Source organism: Gordionus sp. m RMFG-2023, chromosome 1 (genome assembly GCF_954871325.1).
Source record: "Gordionus sp. m RMFG-2023 chromosome 1, tfGorSpeb1-WG-v2, whole genome shotgun sequence".
Taxonomy (NCBI): Eukaryota; Metazoa; Nematomorpha; class Gordioida; order Chordodea; family Parachordodidae; genus Gordionus; species Gordionus sp. m RMFG-2023.
This window is the reverse complement of record NC_088775.1, coordinates 46,165,790-46,192,399: the sequence shown is the minus strand read 5'-3', so window position 1 is coordinate 46,192,399 and position 26,610 is coordinate 46,165,790. Positions and strand designations below refer to the sequence as shown.

Here is a 26,610-nt window from a genome sequence, read left to right as displayed (position 1 = left end):
AAGGAGCACTATAGAGAAGAGGGGGGGGGGTATTATATTTTATAAAAAAAATTCTAACCATCATACTTTTACCCATTTCTGTGAAAGTAAGCAAAAAATTACTATAAGATAAGGTTTAATGACAATGGCCAGCTAGTATTTATTTATTTATTCCCGTATTTATAAATCACACCAATTTTTGCGACGCCAATAATTTAATTATTTAACTCTGAAATTTATTCAGATCCCTTCTTGAGGTTTAGAAAGAAAGAAAAAAGGATTTATGATTTCAAATAATTAATAGAAAATATAATAAATCTTGGTTCACCTTTACACATTTTACTCAACTTTTAAATATTTATGGAAATCAGTTATTATTTATTATAAAATATTTATTTTCACCTATCTCTTCTTTAAAAAAAATGATGAAATTATTAATCAATTTATCATTCTTATATAGTAAATTCATGAATAGTGTTATTATCACCCGATTTCTAATTTTATTTTATTTTATTGAATATAATATAAAATAGTAAGATAGAACAATTGTTAACCTTATTCATCATAAAAAATTTAATTTTTTTTTTATATTTTTAGAATTCGCATCTAATATTTTAGAATGGGGATTGGCGACCAATATAACCTCAACAAAATTTCCTATCATTTTATTTATCCCAGATCAATATTCCTATGTAAATTTAAATGTATCGAACGCAAGACTTCGATTTATTCAGAAATCCCTAATCAATTCAACTATAAATTTTTCTAATAATAGAATGACAAATCCTGTTACTAATGGCACTAATCAAATACAAATATTAAAGGTCACAGATGCCAACCCTACCCTCAATATCAGCATAAATTTTTTATCGATGAATGCAACTATTTCTGGCAAAAATAATAAAAACGATAATAAGTTAGCAACATATGTCAATGTTATCCCTTCAAATGATTTATTTAGTTGAGTAATTTTTTTTAATAATTCATGCTTTCATTGATACTATATATAGCATTTTGATCTAATTTGTGTCCTCTGTAACTTATTAAGTTTACAGCATTCTAATTTAAGCATAATTAGGGCACTAATTAGATTAAAATATTATAAACTATTTCATATATATCATTATAGGTTTATGGATTGGAATACGAAATTCATGCCTCGGAAACATCCTTCCATATTTAATCAGCAATTCAATCGTAAAACATATATTTACTATATCATATCTAATCTTTAAAATCTCTTTATACACATATAAACTTATGGAGATCTCGGGAATCGATTGGTTCAATAAAAATATGTCATGTTTTATAAAGCCCGATAAGAAATCATCTGCAAACAGTATCCAAACCTTTTTAGCACAAGGTAATGACTGACAGAAAAAATAAAATTTACGAATTGATCATAAACTTAGATTTTGTTTTATTAGAAAGTTATGTTTAACTAGGGACGGAACCTCCAAGCATGATCCGGGAACGTATCTTGGAGAAAATCAAGGAATGTGAAGGGAACATGAAGGTGATATCGAAAACGCTCCCGGAACAATTTTGGAATTTTCCGAAAATTTATATTATTAACCCTCTATTGCGTACATCATATTTGAATACACATACCATAAAAAAAGGTATAAATTTTAATATAAAATTTTTTAAAGTTTAATACACATGATGTATAATAGATACACATATATTTTATATTTCTATAGTTAATTTTGTCAAAAATGAAAGAGAGCTATCAATATAAAATTCTTACAACTTTCGAATAGTTGCATTCCATTTTATAAATCATATCATTTCTCTTGCACAATTTTTAAGGAACAGGAATTAAGAATCCTATTAAATAAAGGTAAAAGAAATGTTTTGTATATAAATATATTGTTATAATCATAGTGTTTTTAAGTTTTAAGGTACGTGTACCCAGATACATAATGCGCACAAATATGAATTTGGGCTTTTTTGATTATTTATTTTATATTATTAAATATTCTTTATTTGCTATCTATAGTCAAAATGTACTGTATTCCATAAGATAGTTCTGATTCTAACCTTAGTGGTTCATCAGATGAGGAAATTCTTGATTCAAGGTCAGCAGATGTTGATAATAACGGAAATGCGGTATTTCAACTATTGGTACCACTACATTTCAATTTCAAATTGTTTGATAATTGGTTCTGTGGTATAGACTTCAAGTATTACTCGCTCAAAAGAGAGTATTGCAACATGTCCAAGTAGCTATAAAAGCTTACAATATAAATATGGGAGGTGTAGATTTATTAGATTCATTGATTGCTTTATATCGAATTCACATAAGATCACGTAAATGGTATCACCGTATAGAATTCTCTATATTTGATATGATGCTCATATCCTGGTTAATGTATAGGCAAGATTTTATGACTTTAAAGATACCGGTAAAAGAACAGATGCCATTATTAACATTTAAAATTTCAATAGCAGATACTCTGTAAATGTAACAAAAATATGAACGCTAGCGTAAAAAAAACGAATATCAATTGACACTAAATATTAAGAAAAATCTAGCAAGGTGTCAACAAAACTTATTACGCAGAAAGAAATAAGACAGGATATATTAGCACATTGGCCAAAATATAGTAAAAAGGAGCGATGCAAAAATACTGGGTGTAAATTGGTTACGAAGTGATTGGTATCAAACATGATGTATCATTATGTTTTACTACAAAAAAAGATTGTTTTAAATTATTTCATGAAAATTAATATAAATTTGTTTTATTACATTATTTATCAAATAATAAAATTATATGTCTTTTTGTAATAGGTTTGAAATTGAAAAAATATGATACTTTTTATACGCATTGTGTATTTAAATATACTAGTGCTGTAAACGTTACTACAAAAAAGAAACGCGTTACCGTTACTCGTTACATCTGAAAAATGGAACGCGTTACCGTTACTCGTTACCATTTTACAAAAGGACCGCGCGTTACCGACTTTTCAAAAAAAGTAACGAGCTACTCGTTATTTAAAAAAATTAAATGTTATATATAATGCAAAAAGATATTTTTTTTCCGACAATATATAATAAAATAATCTATACAAAAAGAACACATAAGATAAGATCTTTTTATAATAAAATTTTCATATATAATTATAATATGAATAAAATTATAAAAAAATAATATATTATAAGATAACATCTTTATGTAACAATTTTTTATTTATTTTTAACAATTGATTTTCAAAATTTTGATGATAAACATGAGCGCTTAGTACTTAACACACCTTTAGGTGCTAAACACACGTTCAATTGGCGCAGAGGATGGGAGAGTGGTGATATATTTAATAAACAAAAATTTCAATTCGGGGAATTTATTAAAAATATTTAAGGAAATATCTTTATTTTGAAAAAAGCTTGAAAGATCATCTTCACAGAGATCTCCATTCATTTCTTCATCAAATTTTTTATCATTATCTGAAAATATTCTAGTGTGTGTGTTGGATAAAGGAATCAAGCCTGTTCTTTCTTTATCAATATCTTTTCTCAAACTGGAAATAAGTTCCGGCATTCTTCCTTTATTGACCTCTAATTTTATCCAGGGCCAATCCATTTTAAATAGTGGTGAATTATTGCCGATAGTATAAAATCATCATCATAGATGTGTTTGAATCTATTGAAAATATGATAGTCAAAATATAAATTATAAGCAATATTTGAACTTTATACCTTTTATCTATGGCTTCCAGGATTGAATCAATAAGCGGCTTACAAAACAATTATTTAAAGCCAATTTTTTAAGTTTTGATATTATAATGTTTATAATGGGAGTGAGATATCCCAAATGCATATTTTCTTCGCTCCCTAAAATTGTAAGAGCCATAGCTATCGGTTCCATAACCTATAAAATCATATATATACATATCATATTTTAATTAACACTAACCATACAATTCATCTATGAACGACTTGTCGTTATCTGAAAATCTCTGTAATCCAGATTTGTCGCAAGATTCATCTTAATCAAATATCTTCCCATATTTTCCTTAAAAATGGCTGCACAGTTAGAAGATTGATCATGTTTATTCCACAAAAGCTTACATTTAGAAAATGTAATTTTTGAAATGGTTTTATAATGGACATCGTTGAGTGCCTTTTCAGTGTCAATACATAAGATTTAAAGTGTGTGCTGAACAGGAATGATGCTTAGGTAAGTATACAATACTATCATTAATATTTTGATCTTCAAATAGATCAAATAATGGCAGAGGAACTATTTCATCATCCGATTCCTCTCCTTGTTCATATACTCTAATAAATTTTTAATAAATATATTATATTTTTTTTTTACTTGATAGCTTTTAAATAATTTCTAGCATTATAATAAAATTACAATATGATTATAATATGTTCTTTTAGTATTAACATTTTTATATGCAAAACTTATTTATAATAAATTCTTAGTCATAATATTTATATGTTTTTTATAAAGGTATTGCATTTGCAAAAAAAGTTATTTATATTTTGATAATATACTCATTTGTATTAGTTATAAGTATAATTGTTAAATTATATATATTTTCTTAAATACCATTAAGAGTAAAAAGAATACTTAAATTTTATTGTAATCTTATTTTTTAAAAAATATTTATGTATAATAAATTTTTAATATAATAATCTGTATAAAATTTATACATTTCAAATTTATTTTATTGTGTACTATCATTAAAATAAATACATCATAGGCGTAGCCAAGATTTTCATAAGGGGGATATAATAAATTACTTGTATTGTATATACCTTAATTTAAAAGCATGGTAATAATTTATTACAAACAATTATAAGAAATTTATTTATAAAAAGTAAGTAGACATATAGTTGATTTTACTCTATTATATAGAATTAGTTATAAAATACTAGGTAAAATTCCACTTTTACAGACATATTTGACAGTTAGAGTATATATTACAGTTAGTAATTTAACAAATTTTACTAATCAATGCTCTTGATATTAAATATAGCAACAATTTACATTCAATTATTTAACGCCATCTATTTATTTTTAGTAAAAATGATATTTAAATTTAATCTTCATATTTTTCATCCCACAATGTCTTTAAAAGATATTTTCTGATGTCCTTATCAATATTTTATAGTTTTCTGTAAAATATATAATTCGCTATATTGGTAAAAATTACTTGATTGTCATTTGATAATTAGATATACTATAAATCTACGAAATATAATATTCCACTGTTTGTATTGTGCTTTTATATTTTTTTAATTTATGATTTAATTTTATCAATAGTTTTATAACTATATTTTACTTTTATTAAGATAAATAAATTAAAATTACTCACTTTATAAAAAACTATATTTGATATATTATATTATTTAGTAATTTTATGGATCTATTATTAATAATTATAATACATTTCACTTCTGTTTTAAAACTTATCTTTGGCTTATATTCCATTTATTAAAAAACATTTTTGGTTCATTTTATATATTTATAAATCTATTTTCCCAAAAATCTATAAATTATGATGAATAGTTTTATAAAATAATATCAACTTTATTCTTTCTTTTAAATTATTATTTAAGATATATGCATACATATTTGAGGGTCAGGGAGTGGGGGTGAGGACTAAGGGGGATATTTTTTATTAGCTAAATATAATATTTACAAAAAGTGATAAATTTCTGAAGGGAGGGGGATTTCCCCTTGCCCCCCCCCCTCTGGCTACGCCTATGAAATACATGGTTAAATAATAAGATGCTATATATATAGTATTTTAATAATAAAATCTATAATGAAATTTAAATAAATTTTTTTATAACATATCATGATTACATTTTTATATGTTTAAAATAATTATATATTAATTCATTCTTTACCTTCAAATGTTTTTTCAAGTTTGAGCTATTTGACGTTGAAATATTTGCGTTGGGACATAATTTACATACAAAGTGTAGACTTGGTACCATTAATTTTCTTAATTGGTTTAAAATATAATTCAAATTGGGGCCAGGGAAGGGTTAAATCTTCTTCATCTAAAGAAGTAAGTACTATGGACATGATATTCTTTTAAAATAAATTATAAATTAATTAATAATATCATTATATTTACTTTGATTGAATATTAATTTCGACTGATAATTTAACAACGAGAATTTAAAAAAAAATGTTGGAAGTGGTTGATATGAATTAAAACTCAGCTTAAATTATTAATATTAAGAATTAAAAAATAAATAAAAGTAAATTTATAATACAATAAAATATGTTTTTCTTTTTTTTTAAGTATTAAATACAAAAAGAATAAGAAGAATAAGCCTTTAATAATTCCTGAATATGTTATCCGAATTTTACACTCTTTAAAAACTTTATTTCTCACTCATAAAAACAAAAGTTACAAATTTTTTCAATGAATTAATCTTTACAAAATAAAAACTAAAATTATATAATTATTATTTCTTTTTTTTTATAAATTTTACAAAAAAATTTCAATCAATTCTTTTACAAAAAAAATAATATATATCTTTTCAAAAAAATATATTATCATAATATTTATTATCTTTTTACATTACATAATAATAATTCTTTTTTTTTACCAATCAGATGTCTATAATTCATCTGATTGACATTTGGAGCTTATCTATATATATATATATCTATTTTTTACATACTAAGACATGTCACCCCTTTATGGGTCAGTGACACTCCTTTAACAAAAACGATGGCGATAATATAAAACAGATTTTACAAAAATTATTATACTACAATAAGAAATTTTTATAAGCAATTACTATACTACAATAAAAATCTTTATAAGAAATTACTATACTACAATAATAATAAAAAAAATTTACACCTTCTTTCATTCGCTATCTGAGCTACATTAACAGTAGATCCTCCCATAGTTCTTCCTCCTGATCAGTTGATGCCAGCATACCGGTCGTTACCGTCAACGGGTTGGATTCAGCTGCTGAATGCGCTACTGGACCCATCGTACTCGCTGCTCGATGCTGCTCCATCACTGTCCGAATATTTACGTGATCCATTCTTCTGATACTGGCCTCTTGGTTCACTAACTTTGCCGGCGTAAGCTGAGAATTATCCTTTCTTGTTCCGCTGATCACACTATCGACGAATTCTCTGGCCAATCTTTTAGTCATCCCTTGTTGTGTGCCCCAAATATTCGTGTCTTGTGCCCCCAACGGTACCCAATTCTTTTTAAACAACGCCGGACATTGATTCTTCAAATGCGTTTCAGACTGGCAATTGAAACATCGCCTTTTCTTAATAAGTAAATTGCTTGATGTGGACGGATTCTCCATTGGGCGAATATCCACATTATTATTCAAATCCATAACCTTAGGGATCAACGTGATCTGAAGATAGTGGTCCTGGAGATGTATTAATTTGTGTTGGGTTTGCACGGTTTTTTTATCAGGCAACATTTTAAAGAAGAGGAAAAAATAATCTTATTCAAAAAGGCAAACTAATTTATGTCTTTTTTTTTTTTCTTTGTTTCACAATTGGGGAAAAAAATATTATAACCAATATTTATTCTTTATCTTTCATTTTGTCTTTCACAACAACTCAGGATTTTAACAACAAATAATACAAATACTAAACAAAAATATTATAACCAATATTTATTCTTTATCTTTTCTTTTGTCTTTCACAACAACTCAGGATTTTAACAACAAATAATATAAATACTTATTGATCACAAATCCCAACCTATTTACTACAATTTGTAATTTTTATTTATTTTCCTTTCCTAACTTATAACCATACTCACATCAAAGTGAACCGTTCGTGAAAACAAAAAAACATAACTTTCTTTTTCTTTTTCCACTGACCATCCATCACAAAAATTTACATTTTTTTATTAACTTTTTCTTTACTTTCCTTGAAAACAAAAAAACAACTGCTCGGTATATAACATAATCATAAACAATTCCCTCGTTATACCATTTAAAAACTTATATTATACTCCTATCACTCTACAATGAGGATTTGAGTATATAAAATAATCAATAAATTAATAAAATACTTTCCTCTGATGGATTTTAATACCATTTAACCGAAAGCATAAATTACCAAAACACCCCCAGTTGTTCAGTATTCAACTAATTCATTAATTTATATAATTTTGTTTTGTACTCCACTAATTTTATCAATTACGTGATTATTTAAATAACCAAAGGAATCTCTTCCTTCAAGGTAAAACAAAAAAAATTGTCTTTGCCCTTCAATACCCTGAGACTCAATTATAATCCCGTATAATTATAGGATGTTGAGTTCTCCCTCCGAAATATAAAAATCCCTTTATTTTCCAGGCTTTTCAAAGTTTCAATTAAGCATCCTCTAATGGATTCCATTAACACTTAATCCCAAAGAGCCTATCCCTATCTTTATGATAGTATCTTACTCCCAATACTACGCAAGTATCGTTATCAGAGTATCCCAAAAGAATCAATATTTTCATTATTCACATTTAACATATTATGCTATATTACTACAATAAATTTCATTATTCATCTTTAACACATTATGCATTATGATTCCAATAATCTAAGATTCTGGAAAAATAATCAGATAAGATTAATATTTAAGCATTTTCACATTATCCTTATCCTTTCTTACTTTCTCCTAACCTTACGTGATCATTATGTCTGATTACCGTAATTCCATTTATTAGCAAAATTTCATTTAATTTGGAACCAAGGTTTTCTACTATACGACCTTTTCCCCATTTCTTCCCTTTGTTATCAAACAAACGGGCCCATATAATTCTTCCCACAGGATATTTTATTACAATCTTATCAACCGAAGGTACACCAGTTCCATCTTTGGATTTTAAGAAATCCAACGGCATTCTGGTCCTTCTTCCCAAAAATAACTCCACCGAGTAATTCCCTCTCGGTTTCTGGAATTATTATAATATAAATGGGCCATCCAAACATCATTACTTTCTTGTTTGGCCTTTTTAATCCAATTTTTCACGATAGCTACCATTCTCTCCGCCTGTCCATTGGAACTGGGATGATATGGTGGAGCTAATACGTGTTTAATTTCCATAGCATTACAAAAATCTTTGAAACTTTCACTTACAAAGGCCGGACCTCCATCAGACACTATTGTCTTTGGAATCCCAAATCTAGCCCATAACCTTTGTAACAATTTGATAACAATTCTAGTGGTTAATCCATGAACCTCTTCATATTCAATCCACTTAGAATATGCATCAACAACTAAAAAATACGACTTCTTGTTTAAGTCAAAGAAATCCACGTGAACACGCTCCCACGGCTTTTCAGGTCTCGGCCAATAACTGCCTATTTCCTTCCGGGGCATAACGGCACACGAATTACAAGGAATACAACTCCTTGTAATCTTTTCAATATCATCGCTCATTCCAGGCCACCATACATACTCACGAGCCCAAGATTTCATTTTATCCCGACCCTGATGTCCTGCATGCAACAATCGTACAATTTTACTCCATAATTTCAACGGAATCACGGCTCTATTACCCCGCATCAAACAATCATCCACTATGGACAATTCCTTTTCAATTTTTTTATAAACTTTACTATTATTTTTCCACGGTTCTTGTCCCGTCAAAAATAATTTCACTCGACCCAATTCCTTATCCCCTAAGGTATTGCTTTTAAGATCCTCCCAATTCGTAGGACCATCTTTCAACATATGTGATAAAGAACAAATTAATACCCTGTCTTCATTCACCATTATACTTTTGTTACCGTCAAGATCCCCTTCACTGGATCCTAACCTAGATAAAATATCAGGCAAACAATTTTCCTTGCCCCTGCGATATCTGATTTTCACATTAAAACTTCCCACCAGTAACAACCAACGTTGCAACCGGGGAGACAGCATTAACTCTTTATTATCTTTTTTAAATAAATGAATTAACGGCTTATGATCCGTGTAAATTATAAATCTTTTACCGATCAAATATTCCCGACATTTGGTTAATCCAAAGATAACCGCTAGGGCTTCTTGTTCAATAACCGAATATCTGGTTTCCACTTCCCTGAAAACTTTCGAAAAAAATATGATGGGTCTTTCCACACCATCCATTAAATGTAACAATGCACCTCCAACCCCCTTGTTGGATGCATCAACTGCCAATATGATCTCTAAATCATTATTAAAACATACCAAAATCGGTTCCTCACCAATTTTTCCTTTTAAAATATCAAAAGCATTTTTCTGTTCAATTTTCCACACAAAATGAACACCTTTCTTTAATAAACCATACAATGGAGATGCCAATTTTGCAAAATCTTCCACAAAACAATGATAATAATTTACCATTCCCAAAAATGATTGCAACTCCGCTTTATTGGTTGGCGGATTCATATTCGTTATATTTCTTAAATTTTTTTCCAGAGGTTTCACCTCCATTCCATTTATGCGATGTCCTAAGTAGATAACTTCCGTTACCCCAAGAACACTCTTTTCCTTGCTAGCCCTCAGACCCTTATCACGAATCCGCTTGAAAACCTCTTCCAAACGTTGATTATGTTGCTCTGGTGTTATACCAGTCACCAACACATCATCCATATAATAATAAACTCCTTCTAGGCCCTGGAAAACTGATGCCATAGTGCGCTGAAATATCGGCGCTGACACACTTAATCCAAACGGTAGCCTACAAAAGGCAAATAATCCTTTCGGAGTCGTTATTGTAAATAATTTATGAATTTCTTCTTTCAAAGGCAATTGCAAATAAGCCGAAGAAAAATCAACCTTGGAAAAATACTTGGCACCTTTTAAACTGGCCAAAATTTCCTCAATCCTAGGCAATGGATATTTTACCTCCACTACCCATCTATTTAACGTTACACGGAAATCAGCACATAGCCTTAACTTTCCATTCGATTTTCTAACAGGTACCAATGGTGTGACCCACTCACTATATTCCACAGGAATAATGATGCCATCTCTAACCCATTGATCCAATTCTTCATCGATTTCCCTTTTCCACTCAAAAGGAACTCTTCGACAAGCCAAAAAGATGGGTGAAAAACCCTCTTTCAGTTTAACGTCTACTTGATAATCATTTAAACGTCCTAATTTTTCTTCAAAAATTATACCATATTTTCTAACCAAAACAGGTATAGCCAGATCGATCTTTTTTAATCCATCGATTTCAATTTCCATAAATTGATCCCTATCAATTTTACCATTTATTTCTGTATGATCAGAACTGATCCATACCCTTTCAGGGGTTTCAATAAAATTATTATTATCGACAATCCTATTTTCATCATTCAATAATTTAGAAATCCCTTCTTTCTGAAGTTCATCTCGGATACTATCAGCCATTAAATCCTTTATCACTAGCTAATCCGCTATCAATAATAAATAAATTCCAATAATTATTATAGGGTCCAATTGTGGTAATCCAATCCCACCCCATAATAGTTTCCACTGCTTTTCCCACTATCCATAAATCTAAACTTATGATAGTATCATTAAAAACAACATACCATTGAGTTTTACCCAAAACCTCAATTTCAGAACCATCGAACTGTTTTAAACACATATTTTCCTTAATAATCACGCCATTAGGCCAATATTTATAAAAATTTTCACAAGACATTATCGAAATGCTCGCACCAGTGTCAAATAGCATATCAATATACCTGCAGTCAATTCTCAAGTTAACCCTAGGACATTGACCCAGTCTATATATTCTATCAGTCCTTAAAATTTCACAAGTTTTAAGGGGCTGATCATTATATATTCCCTCTGAAATATGCATTTCATTAAAATTTAAATTTCCTCCTAAATTCAACTCAGAATTTCGAGGCTTTTTACTAATATAACTATATTTTTTCATAATATCCCGAGGATATTTCTCCCATTTAAAATTATCAACATTTTTCCTATTTGTATATTTCACAATGCTCCCAGGAAATCTTTCCCATTTAAAAGCATTATTTTTCATTCACATTAAAACTATAATCCGTTTTAACTTTATCTTCATGATACCAAACATTTTCATTAAAACCATTAAAATTATGAGAATCCCATCTCTTTTTATTATAATATACTTTCTTAAAATTTTTATTTCCCTGTATTCCAACTGCTATATTACATTTGCTATCATATAGTCAGTGTAAATCACAATTTATAGCTATATGTCCCGCCTCTTATTTAAAACATAAACGAGACCCATCCAAATTCGATTTCAACGAATCAACTTTATTTACATCTAGGCCTGAAATCGTCCTTACATTGGAATTTTCTCCACTAGATTTTTGTAATGGAAAACCCATTCTAAAATTCTGTTCCTTTACAATACAGGTTTTGGCATAATGACCCTTGTAACCGCATCGATTACAAACTATGTCGGAAAACTCTTTCCATTCGAAATAATTCTATCACCGAATTGTTTCTTATCCCCTTGATTATTCATACTAATCAACCTGGATACATCACTATAAATATCTTTAATAGATTCTTTAATATCTTTTAATTCCTGGAGGATAACCACTGATCTCTCCATAAATTCAAAACGATCATCAATATTATCTTTCATCGTTTCAACCATTCCTGGTTTGCCGTTCTTGATTTCATTTAAAATTCCATTTAAACTACTTTCCAAGTCCGAAATTCTTTTAAAACAATTAACAGACACCAGAGTGTCCTTTTTCCAATTACCATATACCTTGGTCGCAACCAAAGTACATTTTCCACATAAAAATTTCAAAAGTATATATATTGAATATAGAATTATTATTAATCCTAATGTAACTAAGTGATGACCTATATCCAATTCATTAAGGTTCTGATACAAGATTTTATAACCCATATCCTTAAAGATGGCAATTTTATTAATAAAAGTAGGCTCAGAATACTTATCGAAATACACAACCATCGCATATTATAAATTTCTACTTTAAAATTACGTTATTACAAAAAGAAAAAATATTTTTCCAAACTACTTTGTTAATTACAATTCACAAAAAAAAATTTAAACCACAAAAACGTTATTATTGCGTTGTGTCCTAAGGTAACCTATAATATGTAAAATAAAAAAAAGTTTTATTTTTTTACCTTAAAATAATGAATACCCTTGAATTTCCAGGTTCGAATCCTGGGAGAACGGTCAACACTTTTTAAGTATTAAATAATAAGAAGAATAAGCCTTTAATAATTCCTGAATATGTTATCCGAATTTTACACTCTTTAAAAACTTTATTTCTCACTCATAAAAACAAAAGTTACAAATTTTTTCAATGAATTAATCTTTACAAAATAAAAACTAAAATTATATAATTATTATTTCTTTTTTTTTATAAATTTTACAAAAAATTTTCAATCAATTCTTTTACAAAAAAAATAATATATATCTTTTCAAAAAAATATATTATCATAATATTTATTATCTTTTTACATTACATAATAATAATTCTTTTTTTTACCAATCAGATGTCTATAATTCATCTGATTGACATTTGGAGCTTATCTATATATATATATATATCTATTTTTTACATACTAAGACACTTTTTATTGATATTTTTTAAGAAAAAATATAAAGTAACGTGTAAAGTAACGTTTTGCGTTACCGTTACTCAAAAAAAGAAACGCGTTACCGTTACTCGTTACCTTAAGATGAAGGTAACGAATGGCGCTTCAAAAAGTAACGTTGTTAGTAACGACGTTACTTTTTTGACGTTACTTTACAGCACTAAAATATAAACACTGAAATTTTTTTTACGGTTTAAAAATTTTTTTAAAAAAAATTATTTTTAGTTTATTAAGGGCTCTTTAAAGACAAAAATAAGTTTTCATATTATATTATTTATTGATATGTCGCGCAATAGAGGGTTAATTTACTACATAATTATCTATAAAAGGTTATTCATAAATATTCGTTAACATAAAATATATAATAATCTTAAGTAAAATGTCTTAAATAATACTAGGGGAGACAGGGTTATAAAAATTTGAAGTGCTATAAAAATATATGAGGCAAATTTTCCAAAATATCTAAAAGTATTTTTATTTTTTACATATATTTTTATGGTAGAAATTAATATTTAGGTAAAAAAATCTTTTAATTTTTTCAGGGATGTGAACCCTTCGACAAAAAAAAGGTCCAGGTCCGCGCTCTGGTACAGTAATAAAATTTAAAAACGGGTCCGGTACAGGGAACATAAAACAAATTATTCAAAATAAGACTTTCTTTCCATTCATTTATTATTATACTTCAATATATACACATTCATAATTTACAAATAAGAAATTTTAAAATGAAATGATTTAAAATTTAAATGTTTCATTCAATCGCACAATCATAATATCTTCTAAAAAATCATCCTTGAGATTTCCACGTAAATCAGACAATATATATTTCAAATATGAAAATCCACGTTCTACGCTTACCTAAAATAGATAATTATCTTTATAATACATAAATTATTGTACTGTGCCGCGATTACAGTCATTACTATTCTAGACAAAATATATAATTCTGGAAATATTGAAGAATTTTCTTCCCAGAATTTTAAAATAGTTGTATCCTTATTTATTTTCTTAACTGCTGAAAACTTTTCTATTAAAGATGTAATAGGCATTTTTGATCCTCCTTTCTATCTGGTGATAATTTGATTTTTTTTTCTCTATCTAAAAGTAAAATTTCAAGAACATCAATGTTGTTATCATTATTATTACTACAACTAGTAGGTATTGTCGGAGCCTCCAATATTATGTAAACAATGGAATTTTGCGTATGTCATAAATCCTTAAGATGGTCTTTAGCCATTTGTTTTTGCTCAATAAATAAAACTTGATATCGAGGGTCTAAATATATAACACTATTTTGCAAATATTGTTGCTCTCGAATTTTCATGTTCTCTAATATACCATATGAAAAGGGACTACTAAATCTTACTAAATCTAATCGGCATCCCATATGCCATAAAAATCAGATAAACATAATTGTTCTGATTGTAATCTTAATATTGTTAATACACTAGTAAGGTCCTTTATTTGCACCAATCATCTTCCGACAAAATGACTTCACATGCTCCTATAATAAAATCACAACAAAAATCTTTCTAACTTAATAATCCTTATTACATCATATAAATTGAGGACCAACGTGTTGTGCAATCTAATATTGCTATTGACCTTTTCATTGATTTTAATATTCTTACAAATGTGGGAGTTCTTAAATCTTTTGCAACATCCCTTACTTTATCAATGATAGTTTTAAAGTAATTATTTTTTAGGCAATCATTTATAGCCAATTGTAGAGTACACTAGAAAAGAATTTATGATATCAATCTCTAAATAATGGAAGTTCAGGAAAAAAATTGAAAGAAAAACGCGAAGATAAAATAAATGATTCCACGAAAAAAAAGTGAATAAAATTTGAAAATTTTATATTATTTTTTAAAAAAATATTTTTATTTTTAAAATTTTTTTATGACACCTAAAACCTAGAACCCTCCACTTTTCAAAAGGGTCCTGATTCGGGTACAGACAAAATACGAGGACCCAAAGTACCGGTCCGGGTTCACATCCCTGATTTTTTATTAATATGAAATTTTAAAAAATGAAAATTAAAAAAAAATGAAAAACATCTTGGTAATGCGTGATATAGCGCTTTTTTCTTTTTTAGATTTAAAAATTTTTTTATAAAGAAATCGTGGTTAATAAATATGTTAAATGTTCCAGGCTCATTCATATTATATATATCACCTTAAATTGTTGTCACTTAAAACTGCCATATAATTTACAAGAAATAAGTCAACTATCCTAATATTATCATTCGTGACCCTAGACAAACTCATAGTTTCTAGTATTCTTATAAATTTAGTTTAAAAATTATTAAATTTAAATCCCTACTTATAAATGGCTAATACGCACCTTCCAAAAGTTGCCCCAGGTGTTCACATTTAATTAAAATTTAATTTAAAGATATTAAATTACCATAAAAATTGTCAATATTTTTATACATGATAAAATTGGGTGGGCAACTTTATAAAAGAATTTATTAGTTAAAACATAAAAAATTAAAATGTTACTTTTGACGAGCTAAAATTTAATTTTCATTTAAAATTTAACATGAGCTAATTTCTGGGAAAAAATTTTATAACCATTGAATTGGCCTAAAACGAATTATTTGTTATTCAAAATTCGATATGAATAATGAGGAAAATTTTTCGTCGAATAGTAAACTTCTAATTATTCGATTCGAATTATTTGTATTATTCAAAATTATTCGTATTATTCGTATATTTGAAATTATTCGTATTATATGAAATTATTCGAAATTATTTATTTTTAAATATTCGTAATTTTTCGTAGATATTTTATTTTTTCGTTAATATTCTTAAATCGTAAGTAAATATAAAAAAGAAGTAATTAAATTTTCCTAGTGTCATTTCGTTTTACTTTATTTTATTTCTAAAGACAAGCGGGGAAATCTTGTCTTGAGAATGGAATTGCTAGTAGTATGTCTTTTTGTCGGTAGTATGATAATAATATTTTAAAATGTGAATAAATTCTTTTATTAAAACAAATTTTTATTATAAAAAATTAACTGATAAAATTTATAATATAAGATCTCTTTTTATATCCAAAGGAAATCAATTATGTACAGGCGCGTACGCAGCGGGGGTGGTGGGGGAGAGGCAGGGAGACAAATCCCCCTCCCCTCCCCCAAAGCCAAAAAATGAAGATGCCGGATATATTTTTCAAAAATATTTTTGTTTAAATTAATTATATTTGTTAATATTTATTCCTATCTCATATTAAATATTTAATTATATTTATTTATCACATTCATATACTAAGTTATTTTATCAATTAATTTCGATTTCAAGTTTTCTGGCATAATATTTACTTATTACTTTCAAATCTTTAGTGGCGTAATATTTATCTACCATTTTCAAATTTCTAGTCAAGTAATAATTATTTCTGAAACTCCTTGTCCAACAGGGAGAAAGAAATTGCAAGCTTGTCCAACGAGATAGAGTCTTCACCATCAAGCAGTAACAGCTTTTAAGGAGTTAGAAGAGCCGATTATTTGCTATTACTGAAATATCACAATGGCCTGAAAGAAATATTTCCTCAGAAGCAAGAAAATTATTGGATTCAATGCTTATTCCAAATTTTTTTTTCTCATTAGAATGTTTTACTTTTCAAAAACATGACAATGACTTGATTAAGAAGATGAGAATAGCGGAGAGCATTTTATTAGAACTCAAGGAAATTAGGGCTAATGTAGATGAAGAATTTCATATTTTATATGTTATTGTTGGGTCAAAATCAGAGCTATACGTGTTTAATATTTGTCTCCTTCCACTTGCAGCAAGGCAAACTCATCGTTAAAACATTAATATCGAATCAGTAGAAGAGTATTATAAAACAAATGTCCCCTCTCTTTGATACATTTATAGCCCAATGGTTTTTAATTAATTATGCAGCATTTACCAATCTGCAGATATTACTTCCACACAGTGGCGTATCCAGGATTTTCTTATAGGGGGGGGGATAATTTTTTGGGGGCTTCGCCCCCAAACCCCTTTTACCTGGCCTTCGACCATCCCCCGGCCTTCGGCCGGGTTTTATTTAGCTATTCTATTAAATTATTCATAATTTAATAATAATTATATTTCTATTTTTAACTATTATTTACTAATTCGTGCTTATGGATAGGATATTACAAGCCTATTTTTTATTATTTCAAGTTAGGTATATTATATTTAATAAAGTTTTTTTAAATGTAAAGGTTTTTTTAAATGTAAAGTTGAAATAAAGTAATGTCATTTTTTTTATAAAATTTGCTTTAAAAACTAGCCTCAGCTTAAATTCTTATATAATATAAGTAGAATATAATTTTTTTATTGAAAATAATAATAGTAGTGTGTTCAAAATATTGACTAGAAAATAATTAAATTAACAAGTTTTTTTAACTTCTTATCAAATACAAGATTTTTAATTATTTCGTTTGTCGTTGGAACCAAATCTCTGTGTATATTTAACAGAGCTAACCCATTTAGATAAGATTCAGTACTTCGTAAATATGTTTCAACCTTCTCAAGTTGGAAAAAGTCCTTTCATTCGTACATGTTGTAATAGGCAAACAAGCAAAAATATAAAACAACTTCAAAATATTAGGAAATTGAGCCAAGGTTTCTTTACACCGATTGGGCGCATCAATAGCATGCTCAGGTAAAATAGCTAAACGTATAAATATTTATACCACAATTCGAACTCACTGATTAAATTTATTTCAGTATCTATCTCATAGGAATAAAATTTTTCTAAATATTTAATTTTACCAATAGTGGCATTAGAAAATGAAGAAGGATCTTTGGGTAATAAAACTTGAAGATTGCTAAAGACTAGTTTTTTATCTAAAAACCGTACTTTTATTTGCGATAAAAAAGTATCTAAGAATGGGATGAAAATGGATATTTTATAATATTCTTCAGTTGAGCTAATATTTATTTTCATCTCAATAATGGCCTAGGTGCTAGACGAGGTTTAATTAGTGTTATATCATAAAATTTAGCCTTCGATTCAACTACATTCATTCTTATTGTATCTACCTGTTCATGTATATTTTCCGCCAAATCAATAACCTGAACCAAATTTAAATTTGGTTTTTGTAAATTTCTACAAAGTAGTGAGCTATAAATAATTTATTGATGCAACTAGCAGCAATGATAAACTCTGATTGACCAATTGAATTCAATAATGATATCGCTGCTGACGACACATTACTTTTTTTCATGCTCAACCTTATTTATAAATTATCATCTGATTTCAATATCTTTGACTAAATATTTTTCCATTTTATTAATGTTTTTGAATAATATGTTGGAAAATTGATATTCAAATATTTGTAAAATTTTGATTGGTGGGGGGGAAGGGGGGGGGGGGGTAAAATTTTTATTAGCTTAAAATGATATTTATGAAAAGAGTCAAATTTACGAGGGGGGGGGGGAATTTCCCCCTTTCCCCCCCATTGGTTACGCGCCTGCTTCCACATAAACCTTACCGACCTTTTGAAAAAAAAATGTTTGTTAGATTTTTATCATGAAGATGTTAAAGTATCTAAGGATGCCTTATTAGCTGAATTACTATGTTTATAAAATTAACTATGGTTGCTATAATCCCAAAAAATGCTATGGATGCTTTGCATTTCAAACACATTTAAATTATATTCCCAATGTATTAAAAGGATTTATATATATTAGCAACTCTTCCCATTAGTAAATTAATGAGAGAACATTCTCTTTTTTAAGAAGAATAACAGAGCCTAATTTGTAGGGCACGGCCCGGATTTTTTTTAAATTTTTTTGCCCGGTTTGAATTTTTTTAAAAAAAATTCAGGTCCGCCCGACTTTTTTTAAAAAAAAATTCAGGTCCGCCCGACTTTTTTTAAAAAAAAATTCAGGTCCGCCCGGCTTTTTTTAAAAAAAAAATTTTCAGCCCGGCCCGAATTTTTTTAAAATAAATTATATTTCTTTTTAATTTTTATAGCTAATAATAACGATTTCAAATATAGGCTGTTTTAAAATATACAACCCGGCCCGGGTATTTTTTAAAAAAATTTCGGGCTTGACCCGGTTATATTTAAAAAATTAAAACACGGTTCGGCCCGGTCTCTGAAAAACATACCAAGAAGTACAACTTCTGAAAGTAGATTGAAAGGTTAGGATCTTTTGAATATTCATGGGCATTTGACGACAAGCAAGGATGAGATAGAAAAATTAGCTCAATCCCAACGAATATTGGATTTTACATATAAATATATAACATACAAAATACAATTATTCCTAAGTAACTTTTGTGTATTAATATGACGGTTTATACATATAATTTTTTTATAACTCACATTAATTTAAAATTGTGTATTAGAAATAGTTATTAGTTCTAATAAATTTAAGCTTGATATTTGTAAAAAAACAAAAATATTTCTTAAAAAATTTTATTATCCCCCCCCCCAGACCAAATTCCTGCGTACGCGACTGATTATGTAAATATATATCAAATAAAATAACGTTTTCTATAAAAATTAATATAAAGTAAAGGTTTAATTTAATATATCACAATATAGCCTTAAACCTTCATTATCTACAATAAATATATAACAAAATAAAATCCAGTGGCGTATCCAGGATTTTTTTATGGAGGGGGGGGGGACTTTTTGGGGGGCCTAAACCCCCCTTACCTGGCATTCGGTCGGCTCTAATTATGAATAATTTAATAATAATTATATTTCTATTTTTAACTATTATTTACTAATTCGTGCTTATTACAAGCCCATTTTTTATTATTTTAAGTTAGGTATATTATATTTAATAAAGTTTTTTTAAATGTAAAGTTGAAATAAAGTTGAATGTCGTATTTTTTATAAAATTTGCTTTAAAAAATAGCCTCAGCTTAAATTCTCATACAATATAAGTAGAATATATTTTTTTTATTGAAAATACTTATAGTAGTTGGGTATAAAATATTGACTAGAAAATAATTTAAAAAACAAATTATTTTTAAACTTCTTATCAAATACAATATTATACAATTTTTTTTATTAAATACAATAATTATAATGTGATTTTTAATTTTCGTGGGAATGTTGCCAATTCATCAAGAATTTCGTTTGTCGTTGGAAACAATCTCTGTGGATATTTAACAGAGCTAACCCATTTAGCTGAGATTCGGAAGTAGTACTTCGTAAATATGTTTTCAACCTTCCCAAGCTGGAAAAAGTCTTTTCATTCGTACATGTTGTAATAGGCAAACATGCAAGAATATAAAACAACTTCAAAATATTAGGATATTGAGCTAAGGTTTCTTTACACCGATTGAGCCATCAATAGCATGCTTAGTAAAATAGCTAAACGTAGTAAATATTTATACCACAATTCGAATTCACTGATTAAATTTATTTCAGTATCAATATCAGGAATAAAATTTTGCTAAATATTTAATTTTACCAAAGTGGCATTAGAAAACGAAGAAGGGTCTTTGGGTAATAAAACTTGATTGCTAAAGACTTGTTTTTTTATCTTAAAAACCGTACTTTTATTTGCGATAAAGAGGTATCTAAGAATGGGATGATAATTGATATTTTATAATATTCTTCAGATGAGTTAATATTTATTTTACATCTCAATAATTGCCTAGGTGCCATAGGAGGTTTAATTAGTGGTATATCATAAAGTTTATCCTTCGATTCAACGTCTACATAAATATTATGAAAATATTCATCTACATTCATTCTTATTGTATCTACCTGTTCATATATATTTTCCGCCAAATCAATAACCTGAACCAAATCTAAATTTAGTTTTTGTAAATTTCTACAAAGTAGTGAGCTATAGGAAAATAATTTATTGATGCAACTAGCAGCAATGATAAACTCTGATTGATAAATTGAATTCAATAATGATATCGCTTCTTCTGACGACACATTACTTTTTTTGATATTCAGCCTTATTTAACTTTTGTATTTCTATTTCTTCTGTTCCACATAATGGAAGTAAAAATGAAAAATATTAAAAAATTTTATATATTTATTAATAATTAAAATATTATTAAAAATACTTATTAATTCTAACTCAGTAATAATTTTGAATTTAATAAAATAATTATATATGTCGTATTGGGATATGTAATCATGTGGGATTCGGAATCCCAATTTAAATATTTTTTTTAAAATATTTTAAAAAAATTCTGAATCCCCATGAAAAAAATAAATAATATAATTACTTTCTCTTCTCTTTTTTTGCGGCTGGCACCATATAATTAATAGGCCAAAATAAGGGATTTAAAAAGAAAATTTAAAAAAAAAGTAAATAGTATAAAATTAAGGCATATAATGAATGAAAAGTGATGAGGTTAAGACTTTTTTGTTTAAAAAATATTAAAAAATATATTTATAAAAAATCCGAATTATTGCAACAATTATTCAATGCAATATGGCATTTCGTTGAACATTTAAGCAGGGACCCGAACCATTATTTATAAGGGTTCAGTTTGGTTACGGTTCAGTATGTAAAAAATTATAATGGTTACGTTTTGGTTACGGTTCTTGAGAAGAAATTTATAACGGTTCAGCTAATTATAAAGGTTTATAAAGGTTCATTACGGTTAGAATATTTTTTTTTATTGAAGCAACAACATCTTCTAATTTATTTTTATCACAAGCATCTATGAATTATATAAAAAAAAATATATAAGATTCAAAATAACTCATTTTTAAATATATTAATTGAACTCATAAGTAATATATTTTCAAGTATAAATGGATTCATTTTTGTTCGTTGTGTCGTTAACACAATTAGCCCCGAAAAAGCACTTTCTACAGAAACTTGTGTTGCGGAAACCGCCAGTACTATAAAAGCACGTTTATATAAATGGATATTCAAATTATTTCCATTTCTAAAATATAAAAACTGAAAAGGTTTAACTGTTTTTTATAAAGGTTATTTTATTCCTTCCAAAAATAATTATATCGGTTCGGTTACGGTTCAGATATTTATAACAAAAATAAATTTTTAAAAAAAATATTTAAGGGGATTCGGAATCTTTTTTTTAAAAAACAATTAAATTATATTTTTTTGCCGCTTGGCTGGAACCAGAAATTTTTATTTTTAGAGATATTTAATTTAATATGTATTACTTTTATGCTTTAAATCATTAAATACTAGAAAAAATTGTTTTAATATAAATTAAATGTAAAAATATAAATCTGGCAATGAAAATATTCACCACGCTTACCAATAAAAAATTTTGGACCCGACCCGCCCGCTCAAGAAAAGCAATATTTTGATTAACGACCGAAAATTCACGGTGTTTTTAAATTTTTCAAAACTTTAATGCTATAATTTTATACACTTTTTTGAATTTATTTCTTTAATTCCATAATCCATAATAACAAAAATACATATTATAAATCCTAAGTTTTACCACGCACATTTTTAAGATTATCTAAAAATTTGAATGGGAAAAAATTTATTTAATTCTTTTTTTGTTTTATTATACCCATCCATAACGAAGTGATTTCTGGTTTATGATATAGGACTCGACCTCGTGATTCCGTATACATATTAAATAAAATAATAAATGGGGGTCTTATTATATTTTAATAAATTTTGGTCGATGTTTAGCAAATTAAGTGGATTTCTTGTCATAAAATTATTTTACTAATTTCAAAATGTGCCTAAAAATATTAACCAAAATAATATAAATGCTTATTTAATAATTGCACATGGCATAATATAAGAGATGATAAATTTTTACTACCTCATATACTGTCAAGACTTCTTAATACCATGAAAGATCCTTCTTAATAATTAAACTATTTTATCAATGAAAATTTTTTTTATCTAAACAATTAAATAATGATGATTAGAGGTAGGCGCTGCCTTGAAATACAGCGTGAGTGTGATTAAATTTTAAATTATCAGGCGTGACTGGGCGTGACGGGCCTTCCCAAAATTTTTCCCGGGCGTGAACATGAATTTTCCGTGAATCACGGAAATTTTAATTTTTTTTATAAATATAAATTTGCAATTTTATAATTAAAATACATATTTTCTAATTTAATTTAGTTCTTTTTAAAAAAAATAATATTTGAAAACAAAAATATTCCCGCATTTTATAAATAACATCCGGTGTCACGCTCTGAGTTCTATTTTCTTTTTATGTTTAGGTGTTTTGTCACGAGATTTTTTACTTAAACTTTAAAATTTATTCACAAGCACTTAAGGTAGGCTTAATTCTAGATCCTAATTTCAAAAGACTTAAGTTTTTAAGAGACGAAGAAAAGGAAGATATTTACAAAACAATCTTAAAAAGAAACGATATAAAATTATATGATATGCATAAGTCAATGCCAACTGTCATTTATAACTTTCCTAATTTATCCTACATTCATAAAAAACCATATATTCTAAATGAAACATATTTTTAGATGATTTTGATGAAGCATCAACATCTACCGATGAAAGCTGTGTGAATTTAAAAGATTCATCCCATAAAACAAATAACAATGACAATATTTTGAAGTTTTGGAAGAAGGAAAATTTATTTCCTTTTTTGAGAAAATTAGAGAATAAAATTTTGTCAACCCTGGCAAATTCGGCTTCTAAGTGAAAGGTTATTTTCTGTAGCCAATCGCTTATTAGAGGAAAGGCGTACACAATTGAAATAAAAAAAATAGACATTCTTCTTTTTCTAAGTAAAAATTTGGATTTATAATATGTATTAATTTTTTATTATAATGGATTATGAAATTAAAGAAATAAATTCTAAAAAGTGTAAAAAATTATAGCATTAAAGTTTTGAAAAATTTAAAAACACCGGAAATTTTCGGGCGTTAATTAAAATATTGCCTTTCGTAATTTTTTAGTGGTAAGCGTAAATGGGGGTGAATATTTTCATTGCCACATTTATATTTTTACATTTAATTTATATTAAAACCATTTTTTCGAGTATTTATTATTTAATGATTTAAAGCATAAAAGTAATACATATTAAATATCTCTAAAAAATAAAATTTTCTGGTGCCAGCCAGGCGGCAAAAAAATATAATTTAATTGTTTTTTAAAAAAAAGATTCCGAATCCCCTTAAATATTTTTTTTTAAAAAATTTATTTTTGTTATAAATATCATAACCGTAACCGAACCGATATATTTTTTTTGAAGGAGTGAAGAACCTTTATAAAAAACGATCACTATTTTAGAAAGGGAAATAATTTATATCCAATTATATAAACGTGCTCTTATAGTACTGGCGGTTCCCACAACACAAGTTTCTGTAGAAAGGGCTTTTTCGGGGTTAATTGTGTTATCGTCACAACGAACAAAAATGAATCCATTTATACTTGAAAATATATTACTTATAAGTTCAAATAATATATTTAAAAATGAGTTATTTTGAATCTTATATATATTTTTTATATATAATTCATAGATGCTTGTAATAAAAATAAATTAGAAGATGTTGTTGCTTCAATAAAAAAAAATTTCTAACAGTAATGAACCTTTATAAACCTTTATAATTAGCTGAACCGTTATAAATTTCTTCTCAAGAACCGTAACCAAAACGTAACCATTATAATTTTTTACCTACTGAACAGTAATCGGATTTTTTATATATTTTTTAAAACAAAAAAGTCTTAACCTCATCCCTTTTCATTCATTATATGCCTTAATTTTATATTATTTACTTTTTTTTAAATTTTTTTTTTATATCCCTTATTTTGACCTTTTCATTATATGGTGCCAACCGCAAAAAAAGAGAAGAAAAAATAATATATTTTAATATTTTTTAAAACAAAAATGTCTTAACCTCATCCCTTTTCATTTTATTATATGCCTTAATTTTATACTATTTACTTTTTTTTAAATTCTCATTTTAAATCCCTTATTTTGGCCTTTTATATATATGGTGCCAGCCGCAAAAAAGAGAAGAAAAAGAATTATATTATTTTATTTTTTTTTCATGGATTCGGATATTTAAAAAAAAGATCCCGAATAAAACGTGAATACGACAAATATAATAATAAAATAAATTACCGTTTGATTTCAATCTCTTTGACTAAAATTATTAATATTTTTGAATAGCTATAATATCCTTTCATTATTTTAAATATAATTCATTGCATTGTGGATTGAATTGAAATTTGGAATAATAAAATTTATTTATAAAAAATAAGTTTTATGTTAAAAAATTGATATTCAAATATTTATAAAATTTTGATTGGGGGGTCGGGTTGAGGGGGGGGGAATCCCCCCCCCCATTGGTTACGCGACTGATTAAATCGTTACTAATATGTAACAATTTCCTATTTTTTATATATATTCATTATTCAAATCATAAGTTATATTTTCTGATAAGAAGTATTGTGGAAAGGAAATGCCCCAGCAAAGTAAACTAATAAATATAATTATTTTTTTTGATATTTAGATTTAAAAATACCAGCTAAATAAGAATTCCAAATAATGCTTGAATTTGGTTACATCAGCTTCTTTAGTAGAACTTTCATAATAGTTTTTACTTATAGTTTTAATTTTTTTCATTAGTATGATAAATAATCTCTTCAATCATTTTTGGTTTTGGTGTTATGAACAAGTCAAAACATTATTCTGGAATATCTGCTTCCCATATTCTCTTACTCTTGGCAGATGAATAGTTAAATTTTATTGACGAGTTCTTATTCTTTGATTAATCCCTTTTCCATTTAGTAACCTTTTCCCGTGTTGTCGAAAATGGTAACTGATATGTTGTCCATTCAGGGATCTTCGGCTACATGTGAGATAAATTCTCAATAGGGACAAATATCACAAGAATAGAATGTTTTTGAAGGAAGAAACCATTAGAAAGACTTTATACTTTAAAAACTGGTTATGTCAAATTCGGATCCATAATTATATTTTTTCTGTATTATATTTTGATGTTTAAAAAATGAGATCTTTGAACATTTTTAGAAAATTTGAATATTAGATTGAAGAAATAATTTTAATATTTTTATAAACAATTCTAATTCTAAAAATCGAGTGTTTTTGGCCAATTTCTTTGGATAACGTTATATGAAATCATTTGGTTTTATTTCGTTTATTTTCTGAAAATTTTGAT

The 26,610-nt window shown here is 27.1% G+C and overlaps 1 protein-coding gene across 6 annotated transcripts in view; it reads left to right on the top strand.

The window, feature by feature from the left end:
- Window positions 1-26,610, top strand: part of LOC135931989 (uncharacterized) — an 89,832-nt gene that overhangs the window by 4,974 nt on the left and 58,248 nt on the right. For all 6 annotated transcript variants that reach the window (XR_010573242.1, XM_065469314.1, XM_065469315.1 and 3 more), the window contains exons 3-5: window positions 577-939; window positions 1,109-1,176; window positions 1,246-1,342. Coding sequence is in view for 5 of the 6 variants with exons in the window: in XM_065469314.1 (XP_065325386.1) it covers window positions 577-939; window positions 1,109-1,176; window positions 1,246-1,342 (528 nt within the window). In the remaining variant the exon portion in view is untranslated. The remainder of the gene's footprint in view (window positions 1-576; window positions 940-1,108; window positions 1,177-1,245; window positions 1,343-26,610) is intronic.